General features: G+C 39.2%; 1 protein-coding gene across 1 annotated transcript; it reads right to left on the bottom strand.

The window, feature by feature from the left end:
- Nucleotides 1-6,809: 6,809 nt before the first annotated feature.
- On the bottom strand, nucleotides 6,810-11,628 carry LOC133803170 (inactive protein kinase SELMODRAFT_444075-like). The gene is made up of 8 exons (XM_062241133.1): nucleotides 11,364-11,628; nucleotides 11,089-11,222; nucleotides 10,042-10,136; nucleotides 8,423-9,453; nucleotides 8,133-8,290; nucleotides 7,870-7,946; nucleotides 7,469-7,775; nucleotides 6,810-7,183 (listed from the first exon to the last, which is right to left on the bottom strand). The coding sequence occupies exons 1-8, from the start codon at nucleotides 11,548-11,550 to the stop codon at nucleotides 7,034-7,036; spliced, it is 2,139 nt and encodes a 712-aa protein (XP_062097117.1). The 5' UTR covers nucleotides 11,551-11,628; the 3' UTR covers nucleotides 6,810-7,033.
- Nucleotides 11,629-23,854: the final 12,226 nt, after the last annotated feature.

Here is a 23,854-nt window from a genome sequence, read left to right as displayed (position 1 = left end):
GAACTTGTTCCACCAGTACTAGCACCACCACCACCACCACTAGCACCACATGTTCAACAAGTGCTTGTTCCACCAATACTAGCACAACCACCACCACCACCACCAGTGTTTACTCCACCAGTGTTTACCATAATCAACTTAGCAAATTTTTAATGCTTAATAATTTCACTATTGTACTATATTTATTATTTCTTTCTAATGCAGCATATTAAATGCAAGCTTGCTATCAAAATGAGAGACAACATAGTTGCATCAGGATACATCCTTAAGACTGATAGTACAGATATCCATTGAAAAAAGATGCCTAAAGAAGTTGCTCGTGTAGTCGTTGAGGTAGCCCACGAAGAGATGGCTAAGCTACAATTTCCTAATTTGAATGAAATGATCACTTTGGTAGGTCAAGCAGTTGGGGTACCAGTAACATGGCATAAACATCTTATTATCGACGAAAGTGAGCAAGGACAGGTAATGTCTATAAGTTATTATTGCCTAACTTATTTTATTTTAACTTTTCCTTGGGTCATAAGCAGAAGAGAAAACAAGAAGATGTTGAGGCGATAATACCTTCCACTTAACATCCACAACCCCCAAAACTTCCGCATGTAGAGCCATTGACATAGGAGGTAGTGTCAATCTGTCATAATGATCGACATCTATGTCAAGTACTTTAACCTCTTTATTGAAGTTTGTATCACCATGGGATAATGACTACCACAAGAAGATTAATATCCCATTGCATGTTTTTGGATACAACACGATTTCTACTCTTTTCAAGGATGATGTGACACAATTTTGCAACATGGACAAGATTGGGCAAACTCCAATGAAATTGTATTTGAGGTATATATTCATGTCTTTTATAATTTAAAGTTTAAATTATATGCATGCCCTTTATAATTAAATATGATTAATTTCTAAGTTGTTGGATGATATACTACATACCAATGGGTTGGATCATTTGTACACATTTCAGCATCCATGTGAAGTTAGTGTAGGTAATGAGAATAAGTGTGCCCAAGCACTTAAAGATCGATCCATTCAAATGGGTGAGAAGCAGTTCTTTATTTGTCCCTGGAATAACAAGTAAGTTTATATTGAGTTTTGAAATGTTAAGTTCATATAGTCATCTTCTAAATATTTGATTGTTTGTTTTCTAGTGAACATTGGATGTTATTGCTATTTCAACCTCACTCACATTCAGTGACATTCTTGGATCCCATTAACCTTCAATTACACATTGAGATTAAAAATATAATTAGGTTGTAAGTTTATATAAGTTTCATTCCTTAAAGTATATTGTCTTTTTAATAGTACTTGTTTGCTAATTAAAATATTTTCATTATGTATAGTGCTTTCACACTATATGATACGGAAAAAGGAAAAAGAGTTGTAAGTCTAAAGTATTATAGTCCAAAGGTAAGCAACATTCAACTTTATGAAACATAAGATTTAAATTATAAGTATACTAACAAGTATATGTAATATTTTTTATATTTGTCTTTGTTAACAGTGTCGACAACAACTAAAAACCCCAAAGTGCGGTATCTACTGCATGAAGTATGCTAGGGATCTCATTTCACAACAAAGAACCAGAGCATGTCTATCGAATAATGTAATAATTAAATGTGTTTACCTTTTAACTTTAATAAAGTTATATTTTAATTACATATATATTTGACATATAACTTATAATTTCAATTATTTGCAGTTCAATTCAGATTTACCGTATACTGATGCTGAACTTAATGAAGTTCAAGAGGAGTGGGCAAAATATATTCTACCGCATCTCGCTAAATGATGACATGCATGCTCAGTAACTATGTGAAGGGATTTAGTCATTTTTGGAACTTTGTATTTCTTTTATTAGAAATTGTTAGAACTAATCAAATACATAATCAATCTAACAAATTATAGGTTGAGTTAATTTAACCTTTTGATGTGCATATTGTGCTAAATATCCATTTTATGACAAACTAATGTTTTTGGAACTTTGCTAGATATCGGAACTATGTATTTCTTTTATTTAGAAAGTATTATAACTAAACAAATATAAAGTTAATGTTACCAATGTTAATTAATTTAATTTTTGATGTGCATTCTTTTACTGTAATTGCTGCGTTGATTTTGAAACCAAGGGGCATTGACAACATATTTGCAGTGTCCTCGGGTGTGGAAACTTTGCGACAGTTAAAAATTGTCATCATAGACAGCCAATCATGACACCTAATAACTGTCGGCGTTACGAGTAATGACGATACCTTCAACTGTCGGCATAGGCAAATATGACAATTAGTCGACTGTCGTCGTTGCTTAATAGCGATAGTTAAAAACTGTCAGCATATATTTGTGTGATTCTCTGAGACAATCATCACTTTCAACAAGATTGTTGCTTAGTTGAGTCTAGTTTATTTTGTTTAATGTTATTTTTATTGTTTTTATTTTTATTTTAGTTTTAGTTAGTTTGCTAAGAGACTAGTACAGTTCAAGTGTGGGGGAATTTGATAAGTTCATTGTTATATATATATATATTGCAAGTTTTTTTGTATTTGGATGATGCTAATTTGGTGTTTTAAGAGATTTTAACTTCATTGTGTAAGTTTTCGATAATTAAACTATGTTGTAATTTTTGTTGATAACACTAATATATTTAATGCAATTTTGGTTTAATAATTTTATAGGCTACAAAAAGGAGTTGCAAGATGAAGTTGAGATGTAATTCTAATGTGTTTTGAAGTCTCTAAGCGTATATGGTGATGTTGCGGTGAATGAAGCTTGAGTAACGGCTTACACAATCAAGAGAAGTGAAATTTGGAGCGTTGGTTGCGGCTCAAAGAAGTGGTGACTGCAACCTAATTGCAAGTAATTAAGATTTTGGAAACAGCAAGTTTTGGCAGCGACGAGGACAACAATCTTTCCTACATCAAACTAGTTTTTCCTTCTTCTCTTTGAAACTCTTTAATTTCAATTATAATTATGTTATTGGTTATGTTTGTTGTTATCCCCGAAAATTGGAGATCAATGACCTGGCAATAAAGGTGACAAGTGGCAGTGCATGGTCAGTAAAAGACAGATTAATAGTCAATAAATACATTGACTCCTCAGAGTTGTGAAAAAGTGACCCGGTAGACTGGTGAAGAGTTTGGACTGCTTGAAAGATGTCATAACCAAGCCAAGTGCATCCTAGGAGACCCCAAGGATGTGGTCCGAGGAGAGCCCAAGGGACTTTGGTCCTAAGAGACCCCAAGAGAGTGGTCCTAGGAGACCCCAAGGATGTGGTCCGAGGAGAGCCTAAGGGACTGTGGTCCTAGGAGACCCCAAGAGAGTGGTCCTAGGAGAGCCCAAGAATTTGGTCTTTATGCATATGTCCAACCAGTGCATGGTTGTTCAAATAAAGAAATGGCATGCTAGAGGAGAGTGTCATGTTAGAGGAGAGAAGTGCATGTCCAACACTTGCATGTCCTACCAGCAAGTGTATGTCCGACCAGCATGTGTATGATCGACCAGAGTGGAGGTGAGGTGGATCAACTAGCTAGAGGAGGACTAAGTCAAGATTCCCAGAAAAAGCTTCAACAAGATACGCGTGAATCTCTCATTCTTCCCACAAATGGGGGGTTTTGTTACATTTTTAATGTTTTTTGTAATTTAAATGTAATAAATATAATAAAATATCCCGATTCTAGGGGATATCAGATGTATGACCCTAAGCCTATAAATAGAGGGCTTATGGGATTAGAGAGGGGCTTCTGCTTCTTCTTTCTAGACTTTTGGGAAAATTTGGGTCTGAGTATTCTAGAGAGAGAAAATCTGGGTCTCAGTATTCTAGAGAGAGAAAGTGCTGGTATTTGAAAAGATTCTTGTATTTTTGCAATCTGTACTGAAGAAATTCAGTTGGCTCAGTCCATCTGATCTTTAGTACAGATCTATAATCACAACTCTAAGTGGATTAGGCTATTACCGACTGATCGGGGCTGAACCACTATAAAATCTCCTGTGTTATTTATTTTTCTTGATTAAACTGTCTGTGTCGTTTAAATTCTCTTGAAGGTTTATCGTTTTTTACGTTCTCACGTCGTTGGCTAAAAACACAGTCAACATTTGTGATTATGGAGTAATCTTCTTTTAGGTTAAGGGTTAATTCAAAACCCAAACACATGAATTCTTGATTTTCAATAATGAATGTTATTTCTTGATTTCTCCAATGTTAAATTGCTTCTATTCTTCTATGATTAATGTTATGGAATATGTGATATCTTGCTAGATGACCAACTAATTAGGATGTTTCATTATTCTACTATCATCTAAGAATTACTATTCACCTAATAGTTTAGGGTTCTAAGTGTATGTGGTAATTTTCAATTGATAGTATTGTCGTAGGTATTATTAATTGTGATGAAGTTTAGAACCTAGGTTAAACGAATTATATGTTAAATTGATTTGTTGCTTAGATTAGCCTATCTCCACATGAATTAATGTTATTCATAGGTTAAATAGATTACATGATTCATGGATCTATTGCTTAGTATAAAGATTTAATTATTGAGCGCTTCGCCTTGATTAATTGTAATTGAGAGATTGGGATAATTGACTGCTTCAACATTATCTACGAGGTTAATAATTTAATTGGGAAATCAGAATAATGTTAATTATTGTTGGTCTTGAATGATTGTGGAGGGTGGAGAATGATTCTTACCTGTTTCTTTAAATCGTAATATCAAGTCATTATTGCTTTTATGTTTATGCTATTTAAGTTTCAATTTGAAAAAAAAAATCCCTTCTTTAATTTTCGTTGTTAATTGTTGAATAATAATTTGAATGTAGTCCTCGTGGGTTCCACTCGTATTTACTGTTATACTTATATAATTAGTAATACTAAAAAGAAAATAATAATTGAATTTGACACGACACACGACACCCATCAGTTTGGGTGATCTGTAGAGACCATAAAGAAGAAGAAGAAGAAGTTGGGGGGAAGAATTGAAGGAGAGGAAAAAAAAAAAAAAAGCGACGATGAGAAGATTTTTTTTTAATTGATTAAATTATTTATTTCTTACATTTATTTTTTCTAATTTTTAAAATAAATCAATAATTTTTTTACAAAAATATTATGAAGTGGTCGAATAGTGAGATACATGTTATCATAATAGCCATGGTAGCACTTAACAAACTTGGTAGTGATAGATGTAACAAAAACACAACATTTGGTATTTTTGTCATTGAAAAAAAAAAATAGGTATATAAGTGTATAAACCCGAAAATATAAAGTATTCATGCCATAAATACAATTTTTATTTATGCTAGAAGGAAATAATGTAATGATAGAAACAAAGTAAAGAATTCTCTATCATATTTCTAATCCGCGCAAGCAATAAGCATTTACTTGTATACATTTGAACAAAAGTTTATTTGTTTTCGTCATTATTTGTTTTTTTTTGCTACGTAAGTACTTAATATTTTAGTATAAAAAGTGGGAGCACATATCTTTACCTGGCATATGAATACAAATCTCACTACTCTAGAACCTCTGTCTAGAATGGAAACACAAATTACTTTACTATGACAAAGAAATTGGATTTTGGTGATAGCCCGCATTGACCAATTTGGTAGCATTATGAGTTTTGACATCAATATCGTTATTGACGCAATTACTTTTGAATTTTAGTATTTTGCAGACGCGCATTGAGTAGTGGTATTAGCCCACACGACATTGACCAATTTGGCAATAGGGTTACTGGTTTTAATATCATTATTGTTATTGGTGCGGTTACTTTTAATTGTTGGTTCTTAAATAAATGTGAATAGTTAAAAAAAATATGTGATTAGCTAAAATATTTTTGCTACGTAAGTACGTAATATTTTAGTATAAAAAGTGGGAGCACATATCTTTACCTGTCATATGAGTACAAATCTGAATACTCTAGAACCTTCGTCTAGAATGGAAACACAAATTACTTTACTATGACAAAGAATTTGGATTTTGGTGATAGCCTGCATTGACCAATTTGGTAGCATTATGAGTTTTGACATCAGTATCGTTATTGACGCAATTACTTTTGATTTTTAGTATTTTGCAGACGCGCATTGAGTAGTGGTGTTAGTCCACACGACGTTGACCAATTTGGCAATAGGGTTACTAGTTTTAATATCATTATTGTTATTGGTGCGATTACTTTTAATTGTTGGTATTTTAGTGATACAAAAACCTTCTCCCTCTCTCACTTTTTAGTTTCACAAATAACCTATCTCTCTTTGCAAAAATAAAACTTCTTTTTCTCCCTCTTGCATAAGAGGATCCCCAATCACTTCTGTGATAAAAATTCTTTAAAATATAAAGAAATGATGTTAAAATACCACTCCATTAAATTTTTAAAACTTTTGCTATAGTAAATCTTTATATCTATAAAATACTCTTCATTATTCAAATTTTTAATTAGGCTATTTAATATTTTTTTTCCTTTAAATTATGACCAATACATTATTGTGCCCCTGATTTTTTTGAACCGTAAAAAATTACTCTCTAATTATTCACAATGTTGTAAAGTGAGACTTCCGTTAAATTTTATTCTATGTAGCTAACAGATTACTGACTTGTCATTGCTACGTAAGCGTCGTGTGTATAATTTAAAATAAAAAATAATTTAAAATTAAAAAATATATATTTCTTGTAAAATATTGAAATTCAAAATAATTTTAAAAATTTTAAAAATATTTTTCTTTTTAATTCTTCAAAAGATTATTATTTTTTTAATAAATTCTTAAAAAATTAATTAAATAAAAATTTCAAATATTAAATAAATAAACTGAAACTCATCTAGGACAAAAATCCTAAATTGTCTTTTGATTAATCTCTTTTTTAATCTTTTGTATAGATACATTACTTATAATTACATTACGCGACAACAAACATTGCTACTAAATTTGACACTCTAGTTGCACAACAGTCCCAATGAAAATGCAAATCGATGGTCATGAAGAATAAATTTCGACTTTTTATATAGAGATCCTAGGCAGATATATCTTACCACGCAATCTATTCTTAATGTGACAGCCTACGAGAATGACTGATTCTCAGTTCAGGTTTTGCGCGTGAACTTAAACCATTCAAATGACCACTTCTACTACCGATTGAGTTCACGTCTGAACCCACTGGAACGACTAGATCTCCTCCTTCTAGCACCCTGAGAACCTACAATAGCAAAGGAAATGAGTTTCAGTTAGATCACCTCGACTGTGCACAAGTTTTTTTTTAACAAGTACATGTATGTATCTTCAAAATGCAAATTAGCAAAGATAGCAAGACTAAAGTATTTTTTTATATATAAGTGTGTTAGTGCGGTACTTTAAGAGTAGTATTATAAAATTGTCAATAAGAAATGCTATTTTGTTTCTAAGTTTATTTTCTCTAAATAGTGGTAGTAGACATTTGATTAAAGTTAAAGATTCTAATTTTGGAAAGGAAATGCTCGGAAACCTTTGACATTTGGGGTCTGCAGTCGGGATCTCGACGAAGACATAAGGAAGCAGCTCGTCCCATGGCATCTAGCTGACGAAGGAAATCAGGGGATTGATCAGAAGCCAAGGTGGGATCAAGTAACTGATAATATGATTCCATGGTGGCTAATGGACTGAGCCAATCAGCCAGAAAAAGCTGTTCATTTGCATGTTGCAACTCGGTGATTCTGCGGCCACTCATCAGCTCCAAAAGAACCAAGCCAAACGCATACACATCAACTTTATGCGTAATTTGCCCACCATCCACATATTCTGGTGCAAGATACCTGAGAATTGAAGCCTGGTCAGATAGACAATTTTTCTGGTTCATCCTTTATTTCCAATTAAAATTATCGTTATGAATGGTTTAGAAATAAGTACCCTGCTGAACCAAACACTTGAACCTCGGTACTGATGTCCCACTCAGAGTGCCACCTAGCAAGCCCAAAATCTGCAACCTAAACAAATAAGACAATGATTAATATCATACATGATATAATTCTGTTGCACGGGATTATCATGGCTGATCATAGTATTTATTTAGAGAGTATATTGACTTGAAGCATAACAAGAAGGAAGGACTTCGGATTTCCTTTTTTTTTTCTTTCCCTTTTAAGGAATAAGTTAGGAATTGTTTCAAGTACCATAGGTTCAAAATCATGGGTTAGGAGGATATTATTGGGTCGTAGATCTCTGTGGACTATACAACCCACTCTACAATCTTCATGAAGATACCGTAAGCCACGGGCTGTGCCTGTTGCTATCTTTAACCTTGCATGCCATTCTAGAGGGGTTCTGTTTCCTGCCATTAGCATAAAGTTCAGAAGAAGTAATGAGCTGTTATTAAATTGAAGCTTCAAATGGTATGCGCAAACAAAAAATGCCTAACATTCAAGGAAGAGTAAGGAGTAACGGCTTATGTTTTTAAGCATACCATGTAAATGAAAGTCTAAGGAGCCGTTGCATATGTACTCATAAACCAACATCCTCATATTGCCCTCAATACAAAACCCATTTAGCAACACAACGTTCCTGTGTTGTGCACAGCTCAAAACCCGAACTTCACGAGAGAAGTCGGCATCTGCTTGAGAACCACCGAACTTCAAATGCTTCACTGCAACAACCTGGCCATCTCTTAGCGCTCCCCTATGAACCACACCAAACCCGCTTTCTGCCAGAAAATTCTTTTCTGAGAACCCTTCTGTAGCTTCCTCTAGCTCTCTATACGAGAACTGTTTTGGCGGCTTTCCAAACATTGGTGTTTTGTGTTGACATGTTGAGCACAGTGGAGGAGGTACTGAGGAAGTTCTTCCTAAAGAGACGGCATCCCTAATGCTTGAATTGATAATATATTCGTTGTTATTCGTTGGGTTAAGCCCAATTCTACCTGATGTCACATCTTTATCAAACAGAGTACTGGAAGAGGAAAATACATTTTTGTTGCCATTTCTGTAATTTCGAGGATTAGGTGGCTTTCCATCAAGGGCGTGGCTTTGTGGAATCCAGAATATGCTCTGATCACCAGCCACAGATCTTGGAATTTTAGAAAGAGTTATAACTCTTTCATGTTTTGAGTCAATAGCTGATAATGACTCTTCCAAATCATTTTGCTCATCAATTAGTCTATAAGTCCCTTTCTGCGGACCTTCAAAAAGAGGATTCTGTTCATAGACAAGGAAAATAGAGGCGGCACTATTGAAACTCGATATTGAGCCTTCCCTTGTTGTTCTTGTACAGGATGTACTTGTTTCTTCAGGGCTGCTCACTGGAGTGGCATGCTTCTTCTTATGGCCTTTCAACTTTCCAATGTCCATAAGTGGTGAAGACGCAGCAGAAAAGAACGGGGTTTCCAGCCCATCTGAGCATCCTAAATTGAGTCTCAAGACTTTTGGTTGCGAACCTTTCATCACTACAATGTTGCAGCGGAGTTCCTCTACACAGTGCTTCAGCTCTTGCTTCAATTTTCTGTTTTGGCAAAACAATTACTACTGATTAATTTAATTACATAAACAGACATTTCCAGAATAAGTTTAAACATTCCGTAGTCCAAAATAAAAGCAATTAATTATGATGTCAGTAGTATGCATGTAAAATAGATAACTTTTAAGGGCTTTCTATTTTGGTGAAACTTCCTAAATCTGCACCACAACCTAAAAAAGAAAAAAGACACGTAGCATAATATTGAGTTAGAAAAACTCGAAAGCAACTCGGGATCTGGACCCAATGCTGTTTTTCTCTTTCTTCTTTTGACCTTGCTGGGCTGACAAGGAAATGTCCCCGAGATATTTTGGTGGCAAGACATTAATAGTTTTCAATCAATGTTCTAGCGCTGAAAGAGCAAGGACGTTGTTCGATACTGATGACCCACATACAATAATGCAAATAACAGGTAATAAACAGTGCATAGTCACTAGTCATCAGTATAGAACACGAGTTCGAAATAATGACCTTGGCAAAGTTCAGTACGGAAGAATGTAGAGGTGGCCAAGTGGCCAGCCAATCAATTTAATTAGCTCAGAAACAAGAAATAATACTTTTTTCTATGTTAATTACTTGTCCAGTATGACCCAGTTGGCTCCATTGCCCTTTGCTTCAGCCGCCACAGCACCCGCTAGTGTATCTACCACCACCTTAACCCTCACCGTGACCTGTAATTATGAAGCCATAGTTTATTATCATTTTAGCTGATCATCACTATAAATGCACACATTTTAAAGAGAGGAAGGACCCAGCTGGGCTAGACTTATAGTTTCATTTAACTTTTTAAATTTTATATAAAGAAAAAATAGTGGTAAAAAGTTGCTAAGAATTTTTATAAATAAATAAAGGTTTTAATCCAGACAAAGGGTACAAGGACAGCCAGTTATTAATTGTTGATAACATTTATTAATTAGCTGACAAAAAGTTGATGCATTTACTCACGGCAATACTTTCCAGCGAAAAGTGCAAAAATGATCCATATGATTTTACTGTGGGAACGGGACATCACATTTGCTTTGGACAATACCAACCTCAATTGAATATGACAAAAAAAAAAGTCATTATTTTATTGTCCAATTAACTATTGGGATTTCTACCAGATAATTATTTCTAAAAATATAATATTTTTTGTCATGACGATAAGGAACCCAAAGTATAAGTTTAACCAAAATAAATAAATAAATAATGCAACAACTAGCAACAGCAACAGGTCCTTTGCCCTTTGCACTGGCTGATTAATTTTATTTGTGCCTTAGAATAGATCCGGAATATTTGAACTCTGAAGCCCAATGAAAAATTACCAAAGACAAAATAATTACTGTACTTTATTAATTAATTATCTAATGATTAGAAAATGACAATGCTAGCTTAAAGACTATTAGATGCACAAATAAATAATTTTTTTTAACTAACTATAAAGAGCGCGTAAAAGACATAAAAAAACAATGAATTAAGGCCTAAGGCCCCCCAAAGGTCCGAAACCACATGGTTCAGTTAAGGCAAACATACAAAGATGACCTGTCCCAAATACTAAGGGGGCAAAAAGTAAATTGAACGAAAGAAAGGGGTCCATGAAAAAGAAAGACGGTTAGTGGCGTTTCAGTAAAATCCACGACTCACCTCGATTTGGTTGTGATACTGAAGCACCATTTGGGAACATGACTCTGAGATCTCACTTATCCGATCCGGCAACTTCTCCCGGTGGCTGCTCGCACAGTCGCCGGCCAAAATCGGAAATCTCCAGAATTTCCTCCCTACAAAAACAACAGTACGAGTATAATTCCGACCCTTGATTAGTACCTAAATATATATGTAAACAGCATAGACAAAGGATATCAAAATCTAAGAAACTTGAATTCGCTAATCAAAATTTGGAGTTAATCGCGCAAAATTACCAGCTCTCTCGGAGGGCAAGACTGCGAGCAAAGTTATTGAATCACCGGGGTGAACAACGTGAGTAAGAGCCCAGGCTAGTGCCGCCTTGGAGATGACTCTCTCGGCTTTCACGGCCACCACGACTTTGTCGACCACGGAGGTGGCGGCGCGTTTACTCACGCTCCCTTCAATTGCATCGCGAAACATTATATTGAGGAATAGGTGAGGCTTCGTCAGCGGGAAAATTCAGATAGTCTTCATATAATTATTACGAGTCTTTCTGTTATAAGCAGTAGTCTCTGATGAAAGGTTACTTAATAAGGGTTTGTTGAAACCATGGTTAGCTGACCACGGTTAACTACACTTTTCTCTTTTTCTCTCGTCTTTGGTTTCAAATGTGAAATTCAGTACCCTTAATTTAATCTGCTAGTTTCCTTTTTGTACGCAATGCTTTATTAATAATACTATGTTGATGTTATTCCAAAGTTGAATTTCAAACTAGAGTAGAGGGAATTATAAAGGTGAGGGTTGCTTGAAAATAACGGAAAGATACATGTATTATTTTATCTAATTAATTATCTTTCTTTGAGTAGTTTTATTTTTTATCCTCAATTATTGAATTCATCTTTGGATTCAGAGAATCAGAGATTAATTGAATATGGAATGATTTGCGGAATAAGGCTAGACAACTATTTATCATTTATGGTTAATCGAAAAGAGAAATTAATTATGATTCCAAGTGTCTGATGACGTAAACCACGTTCAGCTTACCCTAGTTTACATTTTCATGCAACTATAATAATATCAATTTTATTTTTTACGTAGTATTTTTAAACTTCAATCTTGCCAAAAACAAAAATAAAAGATATCTCACAACATCAATTTAAAAAGCATTGAGGATTTAAATAAAACCAGAAAATACAGAACAGCCGATTGTATGCGTTAATTGTGATATATAAATATATATACATACATATTATACACCGACACGCACTGGCAGCTTCGGTTTTTTGTCCAAAATCTCATATTAAAAGTTAGCTTAAAGATTGGTTGTTCTCTCTTTTTTTTTTTTTTTTTTATATAAGTATATATTATCCCGCGAAAAAATATATATTACGCACTATAATTAATCAATTAGACAATGACAACATTTGGGTTACACTACAAGATTAAAGGATATTAGCATTGGGAAAGTATGCTTCTAATAAGGTCATTGTCTGCTGATAATTAGCATTAACAGCAGGGTTCTGCCGCTAATGCTCTACCGCTAATAAGTATTATTATTGGCGAGCAGTAGCGGCAGAGCCTGTTGCTAATACTTGTGTCAGAGGTAATATTATTAGTCGCGGGGTCCACCGCTAATAATGTTTTTATTATATATTTTAAAAAATAATTTTAAATAAATTAATATTTATTAAATTTAAATATTTTTAAAAATATTTCATAATAAATTTCAACAAAATAATAAATTAATTAATTTAAACATAACTAACATTAAAATTAATATATAATTTTAATATTAATCAAACAAACTAATATCATTATTGTCATTAAAATAAATACACTGTTAATTTAATCAAAATACATAAACTAATAACTAAATATAATCATTAAGGTCAATATTGTAATTATCCTCACCTTCAACATTTTGCTGTGGCAATGGCGGTGGCGGCTGTGTCTGTGGCGGTGAAGGAATATAAGGTTGTTGTGAAGAACATCCAAGCGTGAGGTCCCCAAACATACCAGGAGGTATTGTACCTCCTGGTATATTGTCAAGTAAATCTCAGCCCTTGATGTAGTCAAGACGGTATAATTTGTGAATCTGGGCTGGTAGGGCTGATGCTTAGGCTGTTTGTTGGCGGGTGCTAACTTAGCTTTCTTCTCTCCACTAGGGGTGTTCATATAAACCGCAAACCGTGGTTTAAAACCAAACCGCACCGCACCAAACCGCCAAAAACCGTAACCGGTGAAACCGTTTTCGATGGTTCGGTTTTAACCGGACCGCGATTTTTTCTAAAAAAATAGTTTTTAGAAATGATGGTTCAAAGATTTGAACCTCTACACTTAAGTTAATATAAAATCTACCAAACCATCCAAGCCAAACAATTTAATTGTTTAGGATATGTTATTAGTAGTATTTAATACATGCACAAGTTTCCAAAACTAAAAAAAGAGAAATGTAAAGTCCCACATTGTTTAGAAAGTAAACATTTATTTTTCCCACTTCTATAAAATGATTCAAAATACTTACACTTACAACAACAAAGAAAATAAGCTTCTTGTAGACTTTTATGGTCTTAAAAGAAAAGCTAAAATTATTATTATTATTTAAATACAATTATTTAGTTAATTATTTTATAATAAAAAAAGTTTAAAATTTTAATAATTTGGTTATATGGTTAAAACCAAACCAAACCGCACCAAACCGTTTATTTATGGTTTGGTTTGGTTTGGTTTTTTAATTTTAATGGTTTGGTTTGGTTTTTTATTTTGAAAAAACCACATGAGCGGTTTGGTTTCAAAATTCTTCTAAACCGCACCAAACCAAACCGTGTACACCCCGACTCTCCACCCTGCTCGGTGTCACGGGCTGACATTTTGACAGCGAAAATGCCCGTGCGGCACCTTGACTCCTCTGAGCCAAGGTCAGCCTTCCAACCATTCGAATAACAATGGGTACATTTTTCGCGCTACCGTGTGCCTCTGCACACTTCCGTCTCTCGAACAACTCTCGCTGAGTCATGCTCTCAAGCATCTATGAGTGCAATCATGCATCTAGGCTATCTAGCCAAGACACTCACACTGTCCATAGGTTCTCACTATGGCAAGGCAAATCCCAACATCGATGCTCACCCCAACATTCGCAAGTCAAGGTAGCATGTGTAGCTAAGAGCCAACACCAAGCTGACGTGCCAACACCCCCCATCATGTCCCATTCGATACTATCCGATTAGTTCATGTCACAGACCAAGGACTCTCATACGTCCATGGTCCAATCCTCAAGGCACCATACCATCGTGCATGTTGGCAGGCCCTCGAGACTGGCTGCCGAACTAGTAGCACACACTGGACCTCTGTCCTGTTCAAGCATAGTGCACCCTCCAATGCTTGCATGCTAACAAGTCCCACGAATGACTTCCCGTGCCATCTCATGTAGAGATTCATGGCCATGGCGCGCCATGACATCTCTCGAAGGTTTGGGCCACGTTCCATGCAACCGGCATCCCAGCAAGCCAAGGGAACCGTACCCTTAAACCTCTGGCAAACCACTTCGACGCACTACCGGGGTGGCCCGGTAATGTCCATGAGTACTCCTACTCATGGAGACATATGAGTCCCGTCGTGGTCCTCATATGCCCGCCCTACTAGTCCTCCCAACTAGTAGTAGCTCACTTGACGCACCTGCGCCAGGGGGTGGTAGAGAGCTGACACCAAATGCTCCCCCTACAAAGAGCCTTCTGTGCTTTTAGCCTTCTACCAGGAACATATATGATTTTTTCTTGGGAGACATATTTGGCTTCCAGCTCGCCAATTCTCTGAATCTCCCAAATCTAATCATACCATTGCGTTCATTGACCCTTCAATATGGAACCTACCAAGTCCCGTCCATTTTCAGGCAATATTGAAGATATTTACGAAAATGTCACTGCCGTACAAACTAGGCATCAGCATGCTCACCAGCCTGCACCCTCGCGTGCGTATCTGACCGAGCGCCATCCTAGCTTATAACATGCCCTCAAGGCCGGCATGTTACACTCTCCCCCACTTCAATTGTCGATGCCCTCATCGATAGACCGCTGACCAATCTTCTTCCTGTCTCGACTTCTAAGCTCACTACATGCTTCTTCCGAATCTTGAGTCGGCACTAGCCCCTCTACCACTGTAGAACCACCAACTTGGTGATGATCTCCCACGTCCACCCTTGGACTCGATCAAGGACCCCATGCCACCGTCGCTATTCAGAATCCTCCCACGAAGTAGTGCCGTTGCACTCGAATACTCCTTGCATACATGAACTCCTCCGAGCCATCACGATGTCCCTCCAGTCAACCAAGCAGCCCTTGCAACACTGACCCCAAAGCCAACACATCTTTTGATTGTTGCTTTCCCGCCAATCTTCCAATGCCTACTCTCTTATTGACAAGGAGGAAATTAAGGTGCACCCCCTCAGGGTGAGGTTCGCAAACCAACCGTTCCCAACGGCACCTACAAAGCATCCTTCCATTGAAGGCATGTCTCTCTTCAACGTGGCACTCATGCCAACTGTAGCCTTTATGCAGTATCTAGTGCATCCTTGCACACAGACTTCGCGAAGTAGTCTCCCAGACTTTTGGCCCTCCGACCTTACTGCATACCCATGGCTTGATGCGAAATGGCCATTCCTGACCATAAGCATCACTGCTTCTCTGAGCTTCTATAATGTGGTCAATGATCTGACATCATTCGAAACCACTACACTGCCTTCTGGCTTGTGCTCATGCTGACTCTCAGCATCATGCCTCAAGTTCTGCCCCTAAATCAACCTTTCCTAACTCTAGACGACCTATTGAATCTTGATCAACTTGACTGCAATTTACCTCACCCTTGAGGTCTGAAGTTGTCCCAATCCGCTATCTCCCTTCGGCATATGTTCTCTGAATCATTCGGCTTGTGTTCCCATAAACACGTGTCCCCATAAAACACTAAGCATGTCCCATAACATGCTGCAAAACTTGCCCAATCTTGGCCTCAGCCTACGCCCATGCATACTGTCTATCTGCAGTTTCAATTGGTCACCTGACCTACTCGCATCAGTCATGCATGTCTTCACACTGTACAACCCATCTATTGTTATGTTTCTCTCTAGATTCACACACCAAAACTGAACAAGTACCCTGACTCTTCGAACATATGAATTCGTGGGCTCCCCCACTTCAACTTGGGAATAACTTCTCTTCTCGAGGTGTACCTCTCAAGGTATAGCTCGCAAGCTAACCGCTTTCTCTCGTGCGGTCCCTCGTTCCATTTATCACTTTTGAAGACGATGTTGAACTAATGTGTCAGCCATTCTGACTCTTCGCCCCTCGCCATCTCTACGTTGCCTTAGTACCTGAGTCTTGTTGACTTTCACCTTAGGCAAACGTTGCACTGATGTTACCTTAGTACCTGAGTCCTGACGAATTTCACCCTAGGTAACTGGCTCTGTCTTTGTCTCTGAGTCTCCTTGACTTTACATTCTGAACAACTAACGATCTCCATGATAACTCATCTCGATGCTTTTGTAATGGAACATTGGTCTGCTATTTGGATGTTTGAACCATGAAGGTCTCTCCCCCACTTCAACTGTTGGCGTCCTCGACAACTTGCCCACACGTAATAATCCGTGTAGCACCATTGTCGATTCCCCTATGCGTGAGCTCTCCACATAGTTATCCATCTTCTACATACTAGCATCTCGCCCCTCCGGGCAGCTTCTCTAGGCTTCTATGGTCACTAAGTCTTGATAGCAAGGCCCTCCGGCCCACATTTGAACTCAAGCACCATCTCTGCCTCCTTAAGCCTTCTTGTAGCACTAAGTTTCCTTGACGCGACCCTCCAGCGCTCTCAAAACTCTAGTACTATTCTAACCACTACGCGCGGTCTACTCGGCCCTGTTGGCCTTTGATGCATATATTCCACAACATAGCATATCTTACAATGCCTTAGTGTTGCTCACACAAGCTAACATCTCTGTGAGCCAACACGTCCCACTTAATTGTCTCGGCGCCTCCCCTCCGGACCAGAACAAGTAAACATGCAAACACTTCCAAGTACGACTTTCCTCTGACAATCGCGGCCACTGCCACCTTGGTCTCCATGTGATGCCTTTTGGCACAAAAGTAGCAACTGAAGCATTCCATGTTCATCTTTATCTAGTTCCCCAAAGCTATCCACTCTCGACTTCTGTCGTGACTGACAAGAGTCTGACGACCACTATTATTCTCACCCACTCTTACGTACAAGTTCCCTTTTCAACAACAGCGCTCCACGCGACTTACACTGTCACTCAGGAAAATCTAAATTAATGAACAAAGCATAAAACCTTGACCTCTCGATCAAACCTTGTCTCGTGTCAATGAGCTCCAACTCTTTTGTAGCACATCTCTACAATTGCACGTGGTTGTTGTCTTTCTTGCATCACTGAGCTTTGATTCGAAGCAACCATAACTTGTCCCCTCTCTAGGATGTCCAGTATTCCCACGAAGAAGAGCAACCAAGTCTCATCCCGTCTCAGCCTACTGATCCTTTCTAGGTGACTAAAAGGCTCATCGACATCTGTCCAAGCATCCAGACCCTTATAGTCCTTTAGCACGCCTACATCCTTCCTAGGATGGGCCAACTAGGTTCCCCTAACTTGAGATGAACCTGGCTCTGATACCAACTGTCACGGGCTGACATTTTGACAGAGGAAATGCCCGTCTGGCACCTTGACTCCTCTGAGCCAAGGTCAGCCTTCCAATCATTCGAATAACAATGGGCACATTTTTCACGTGACCGTGTGCCTCTGTACACTTCCGTCTCTTGAACAACTCTCGTTGAGTCATGCTCTCAAGCATCTATGAGTGCAATCATGCATCTAGGCTATCTAGCCAAGACACTCACACTGTCCATAGGTTCTCACTATGGCAAGGCAAATCCCAACACCGATGCTCACCCCGACATTCGCAAGTCAAGGTAGCATGTGTGGCTAAGAGCCAACACCAAGCTAACGTGCCAACACCTCCCATCATGTCCCATTCGATACTATCTGATTAGTTCACGTCACAGACCAAGGACTCCCATATGTCCATGGTCCAATCCTCAAGGCACCATACCATCGTGCATGTTGGCAGGCCCTCGAGACTGGCTGTCAGGCTAGTAGCACACACTGGACCTCTGTCCTGCTCAAGCATAGTGCACCCTCCAATGCTTGCATGCTAACAAGTCCCACGAATGACTTCCCATGCCATCTCATGTAGAGATTCATGGCCATGGCGCGCCACGACATCTCTCGAAGGTTTGGGCCACGTTCCATGCAACCGGCAAGCCAAGGGAACCATACCCTGGCAGCCCACTTCGACACACTACCGGGGCGGCCCGATAATGTCCATGAGTAATCCTACTCATGGAGACATATGAGTCCCCTCGTGGTCCTCATATTCCCGCCCTACTAGTCCTCCCATCTAGTAGTATCTCACTTGACGCACCTGCGCCAGGGGGTGGTGGAGAGCTGACACGAGATGCTCCCCCTACAAAGAGCCTTCTGAGCTTTTAGCCTTCTACCAGGAACATATATGATTTTTGCTTGGGAGACATATTTGGCTTCCAGCTCACCAATTCTACGAATCTCCCAAATCCGATCATACCATTGCGTTCATTGACCCCTCAATATGGAACCTACCAAGTCCCGTCCATTTCCGGGCAATATTGAAGATATTTACGAAAATGTCACTGCCGTACAAACTAGGCATCAGCATGCTCACTAGCCTGAACCCTCGTGTGCGCATCTGACTGAGCGCAATCCTAGCTTGTAACATGCCCTCAAGGCCGGCATGTTACACTCGGCACCTGAGGTATTCCTCTTCTTACCGTTGCCCCCACTGCTACCCTGAGGGTTTGCGCCATTCTTATCTGCCTTGACAGTGGTCGGATGGTTTATGCCTTTTTCTTCTTGCATGATAGCGTGATCTAGCTTCATGTATTTGTTGGCTCGGTCCAGGAACTCCAGCAAGGTGTTGATGGGGTTCTTGTGTATGCTATCCCACAAGGGACTACGATAAATTATTCCTGCCGAGATGACAACGAACTTCCCTTCATCACCTACTGTGGATGCTTGGTTTGCTTCTCTCATGAATCTCTGGATGTAGTCCTTCAGGGATTCATCCTTCCCTTGCTTGATGTCAGCTAGCTGATTGGCATAAACTGGTTGAATTTGTCCGACACTAAAGACCTTGCAAAATTTCTTCCTGAACTGCTCCCAGAAAGTGATGGATCTGGGTTTGAATTTCTAATACCATTCCTAGGCTGAGTCAGAGAGCGTGGTAGGGAATACCCTGCATATATAATCATGCTCAACATCGAGTAACTCCATTTATCTTCGAACTTCCCAATGTGTTGTACTGGGTCCTCTTTCCTAGTGTATGTTGGGAGTTTCGGGGTCTTGTATTTCGGTGGTGGTTGAGCAACTAGGATATTAGCATTAAAGGGACTCCCACTTCCCTGTGCTAGCTCGATATTGGAGGGAATCTTTGTCAAACCCCTGAACAACCATGACGAGTGTATCTATTTGAGCTTGCACTGCTGGTGGGATTGTTGCTCCAGGTGGGGTAGACGTCCCTGGTACCCCTTCCTGAGCGATGTTCCTCCTGTTGATGACTTCCCTCATATCCTAAGGTTGTGCATCTTTCCCGAGCCTATCGAACACGGTATTGGTGTTGTTCATCGGTTCCTTTTTCTTGTGAGACTGAAGGTGTAGGGGTGGCAGGTCCACCTTGCCTTTGTTGGTGCGACCCTGCCCCCGAGCCTCTCCTTCTACATGACTATGAGATTTTTGAGCGGCCATTTCCATTACTGTCACGCTGTAATGCTCCAAATTTCCTAATAAGGTTTAGGACCTTGATTAGGAGGTCGGGAGGGTCATAATTGAATTATTATGCTATTTAATGATAATATGCATGTTTAGGTGTATTAAATATGCATGTGAACCCATTTGTGATTAATTGGGTGACTTTCATATTTTGGCCATTTCGGGCACTTTTGGCATATATGTGAAATGGGCGTGGTGCTTTGTTATTATTTGGTTATGCCAGGGTTACCCAGCACAAGACGATCCTAGGAGGTAAGCTAGTGGGAAAGTCACAACGAGATTTAAGCTTGACTTGGAGTAAGTCGAGGGGTATTTAGAGCATTACCGGGTTATTGGGTAATGGGAATTAATATTTGGTGATAAATTGGGAGTTAGTAAGATCAGGGGGAAATTCTGGAAGTTTTGACTATAATGTCCCCGGGGGTGTTTTCGGGACCCCGAGCATTAGGTTTTATTGGAATCTACTTAAGCTTGAAGTAACCTTTTAAGAAAATAAAAAGAACGTTTTGTACGTTCTCTCTCCCTAAAAGTTCCCTTTTCATTTCTCGATCGCGTTTTCGAAGGTATCTTGAGTTTTAGGACTTGGAATCAACCGAGGATCGAGGCATAGCAATGCTAAGGAGAATTATAAGCTTATTAGTCGGAGGATTTAGTTGGAAACAACTCAATCGGAGGTAATACAAGTTTAAGTTTTAAGTTTTTAAAAGTTTTTAAGCTTGAATTGGACTTTGTGAATCGTTTAGTTTTTAGTTTGTTTGAGCCTTAGGTTTTGGTGGTTTTGGACCATTGGGGAGTTTGGGAACTTTGATTTGATGATTGGGAATGTTTAGACATGTTTTTGGGAGGTTTTAAAAGGTTAAAAACGAAGGAAAATGGCTGCCCCGAAGTTGGGTCGCGGCCTTGTTCTTGGGCGCCGCGGCCTTTGCTCGATGAAGTAGGTGCCCTGTTTTGCTCTTGCTGGGTGCCGCGGCCCTTGGTGTTGGGCACCGCAGCGCTTGCCTTTGGTTGTGCTGGGGGCTGCGACTTAAGGTTCCAGGGACGCGGCTCAGGCAGGCTTTTGAGCCCGTTTGGGTATTTTGACCCCGGGAACATGGTTTTAGGCCTCGAGATCATTCATACTACCCGGATTAGTGAGGATTGATGTCTTGGAGGCTGAGTTTTAGTTCAAGGGTTGGTTGTAGAACTTGAACTCATTGGATCACCATTTTTGGTTGTGACTAGGTTACCATAAGAGGCTTGGAATCAGGATCGTGCTTGTGGCTCATTTGTTGGTAACCTGTGCTTGGACCCAAGGTAAGAAAACTGCACCCCATATGTGACATGCATAGTTATGTTTGATGCATGTTGGATGTTTAAATGTAAACATTGATAGCATAATGAATGTTTGGCAGTCTTGCCCATTTGCATATGATTATTATTGAGGCATGCTGGATGGTTAAATGTGATGCATGTGATGCACGAGAAACATGTGATTAGGGCATGCCATGAACGGTGAATATGGGATTGGTCAGAGCTTGAGTCTCTATGTTTGTGCTTAATCACTATTATGCTCACAACTATTAGGTAAGCATGCTGAATGTTCTACTCTTGGATAAATGACATATTGATAGCATTGCTTACTTGTGCATGGCTCTGACTAACTAGTCGGAATTGGCAAAGGTGTCAGTATCAACTGTGAAGCTGTGACTCACTAGTCAGGTTCGGCAGTGGTACTGGGCACTGGTCACATTGTGCTGACTCACTAGTCAGGACGGCCTTAGCGTGTTCCACGCAAGCCAACAAAGATTAGATCTAATCGACTTTCTGCATTAGATGACTCAAAGAGCATTAATGCCGGACCAACCTCAAGTTCGATGAATATTATAAACGCTTGAAGGATAGTGGCTTACCTAGCAGCCACTCTTCCATTTGAATTAGTGACCTGCTTGTCAGTCACTCAGTATGGTTTACCAGAACCTGTTGAAGGCTAGTGGCTTACCCAACAGCCACTCTTCCATTTGAATTAGTGACTTGCTTATCAGTCACTCAGTATGGTTTACCAGAACCTCAAGTGATATTCACTCATCTAATCAGAGCTATGAGCTCTGTATGATCATTTTGATCATCATATGCATGGCTATGGGCACCGGCCCCGTAGCGACTTGCTTGTTGGTCACTCAGCATGGTTTAACAGAACCTCAAGTGTTGAGACACTCATCTGATTTGGATTGACTTGATAGTCATCCAATCAGAAGGGCAGGATTTCTTATCCTGGATACCCCAGCATTGGTTTGAATTCATTTGCATGCTTGAATAAAGCTGTGTTTGCTAGGCATGCCAGATATGATTTGATATCATGATATGTCTGTTCATGAGCATATGAGTTTTCTTGCTGGGCTTCGGCTCATGGGTGCTTTATGGTGCAGTTAAAGACAAAAGGAAGCTGGACCTTCCTTGAGTTGGAGAGCTTAGGTGATGACGTGTACATATGCAGCTGCTCGACCAATACTTGGGTGAGGTTTGAAAGAGGAACTAGGGTTAAACCCTGTTTTGCTGCTTAGAACGGCCTGTTGTAAATATTCTCTTGTAATAGACTCTGAAATTATATTTTTGGGATCCCAATGTATATAGTAAACATTCTAGTGAAACGTTATATCTTAACCAAAATTTTTAATCCCTAAACCGCTAATCATACTTAGTTACACGTTTATGGCCAAACGACTCGATTAGCGACTTTAGCACTGTTTGCAATGTGCACTGTAGCGGTCCCTGGAGTTGGGGCGTTACACACGCCTCTCAGGTGTTTGACCATCATCTCCTGCATTGTTTCGTCTGTCCCCCTGGGAGGGGGCCTTCGGGTTGGTAACATTCCTACTTCGAGATGAAGTGTTATTCTTCTTAGTCATGGAAGAGGCAATCTTGGACTGTGCCCTCTTCATCTTGTCTCTGGGAAAGTTGCTCTGAGAGCTTCCTTGGGGTTCGACTCGTCCCCTGAGACTCCTTGTTATTGTTGTCTCGCATTCCTGCTGCTTTGGCCTGAACCTCCCTCACCTCCTGAGCAGCGGCTTCAGCGTTAGCCCGGGCTAACTAGGTAGCCGCCTCAAGGGCCACAGCAGCCTCCTGGTGCCTCAGGTCAGCTTCATGCTCCCTCTGGATCATCCTCTGGACCTACTCATCTATCTCCCATCGTTGTCATTCCATAGTCGCCCTCTGGAGGAAAATTTCGGCATCAAAGGCCTCCTGCCTCGCCAGAAACTACGCCATCTCCTCCTGGTGAGCATCCTGTGGATCTTCTTCATCAGGTTGGTCTCCAACCTCCACCTGAGGTTCGTTAACAGGATTGATGGGATCCTGAGTATTGGAATCCCTGGGAGTCGTCTTCTCTATTTGACTGGATTTTGGAGGCATCGTATAACTGATGAAAGTGTGTTTCTTGATTTCGTACTCTCAATGAAAGCACCAAAATGTTGACTTGTGAAATTGGGCAACGGTTGTATGTGCAGTATACTACTTTTGAATGAAATAAATATAATAAACGACAGATTATAAATATCTTAAACAAACAAACATAAATTTTATAGTGGTTCAACCCTGTTCTGATGAACAGTATTGACCTAATCCACTTAGCTTTTAGTATTGAATCACTCGATAGAAAATTACACTGATGAACAAAAGTATTCACTCGCTGCTAATTTTCCCAGAGTTTCTCCCAAAAATTCCCCAGATCCCCTTCAATGAAGCCCTGAGTCCTTTATTTATAGTACCCAGGGGCTGTTACACGATCAGTAGTACTAGGATCGTGGTTTGGTACACGATTATTAGGTAGTGGAGATACATGTCCACCTCCCCTTGATTATGAGATCGTGAGTCTTCTCATTTTTTCTCTGGATCGTGGTAGACAATGCACGATTGAAACCTCTGGGAAAATGCTAAGTCTAGATTGGTCTA

The sequence above is a fragment of the Humulus lupulus genome, chromosome X, assembly GCF_963169125.1.
Source record: "Humulus lupulus chromosome X, drHumLupu1.1, whole genome shotgun sequence".
Lineage (NCBI taxonomy): Eukaryota > Viridiplantae > Streptophyta > Magnoliopsida > Rosales > Cannabaceae > Humulus > Humulus lupulus.
The sequence above is the reverse complement of the archived record's forward strand: the minus strand, read 5'-3'. Positions and strand labels throughout refer to the sequence as shown.

Excerpts from the sequence above, each read along its gene's own strand:
- LOC133803170 (XM_062241133.1), bottom strand. The coding sequence starts at position 11,550 with ATGTTTCGCGATGCAATTGAAGGGAGCGTGAGTAAACGCGCCGCCACC. Across the intron at positions 8,291-8,422 it reads CTTAGACTTTCATTTACATG|GAAACAGAACCCCTCTAGAA; the intron begins GTATGCTTAAAA and ends TGCTAATGGCAG. Across the intron at positions 7,947-8,132 it reads CCCATGATTTTGAACCTATG|GTTGCAGATTTTGGGCTTGC; the intron begins GTACTTGAAACA and ends TTATTTGTTTAG.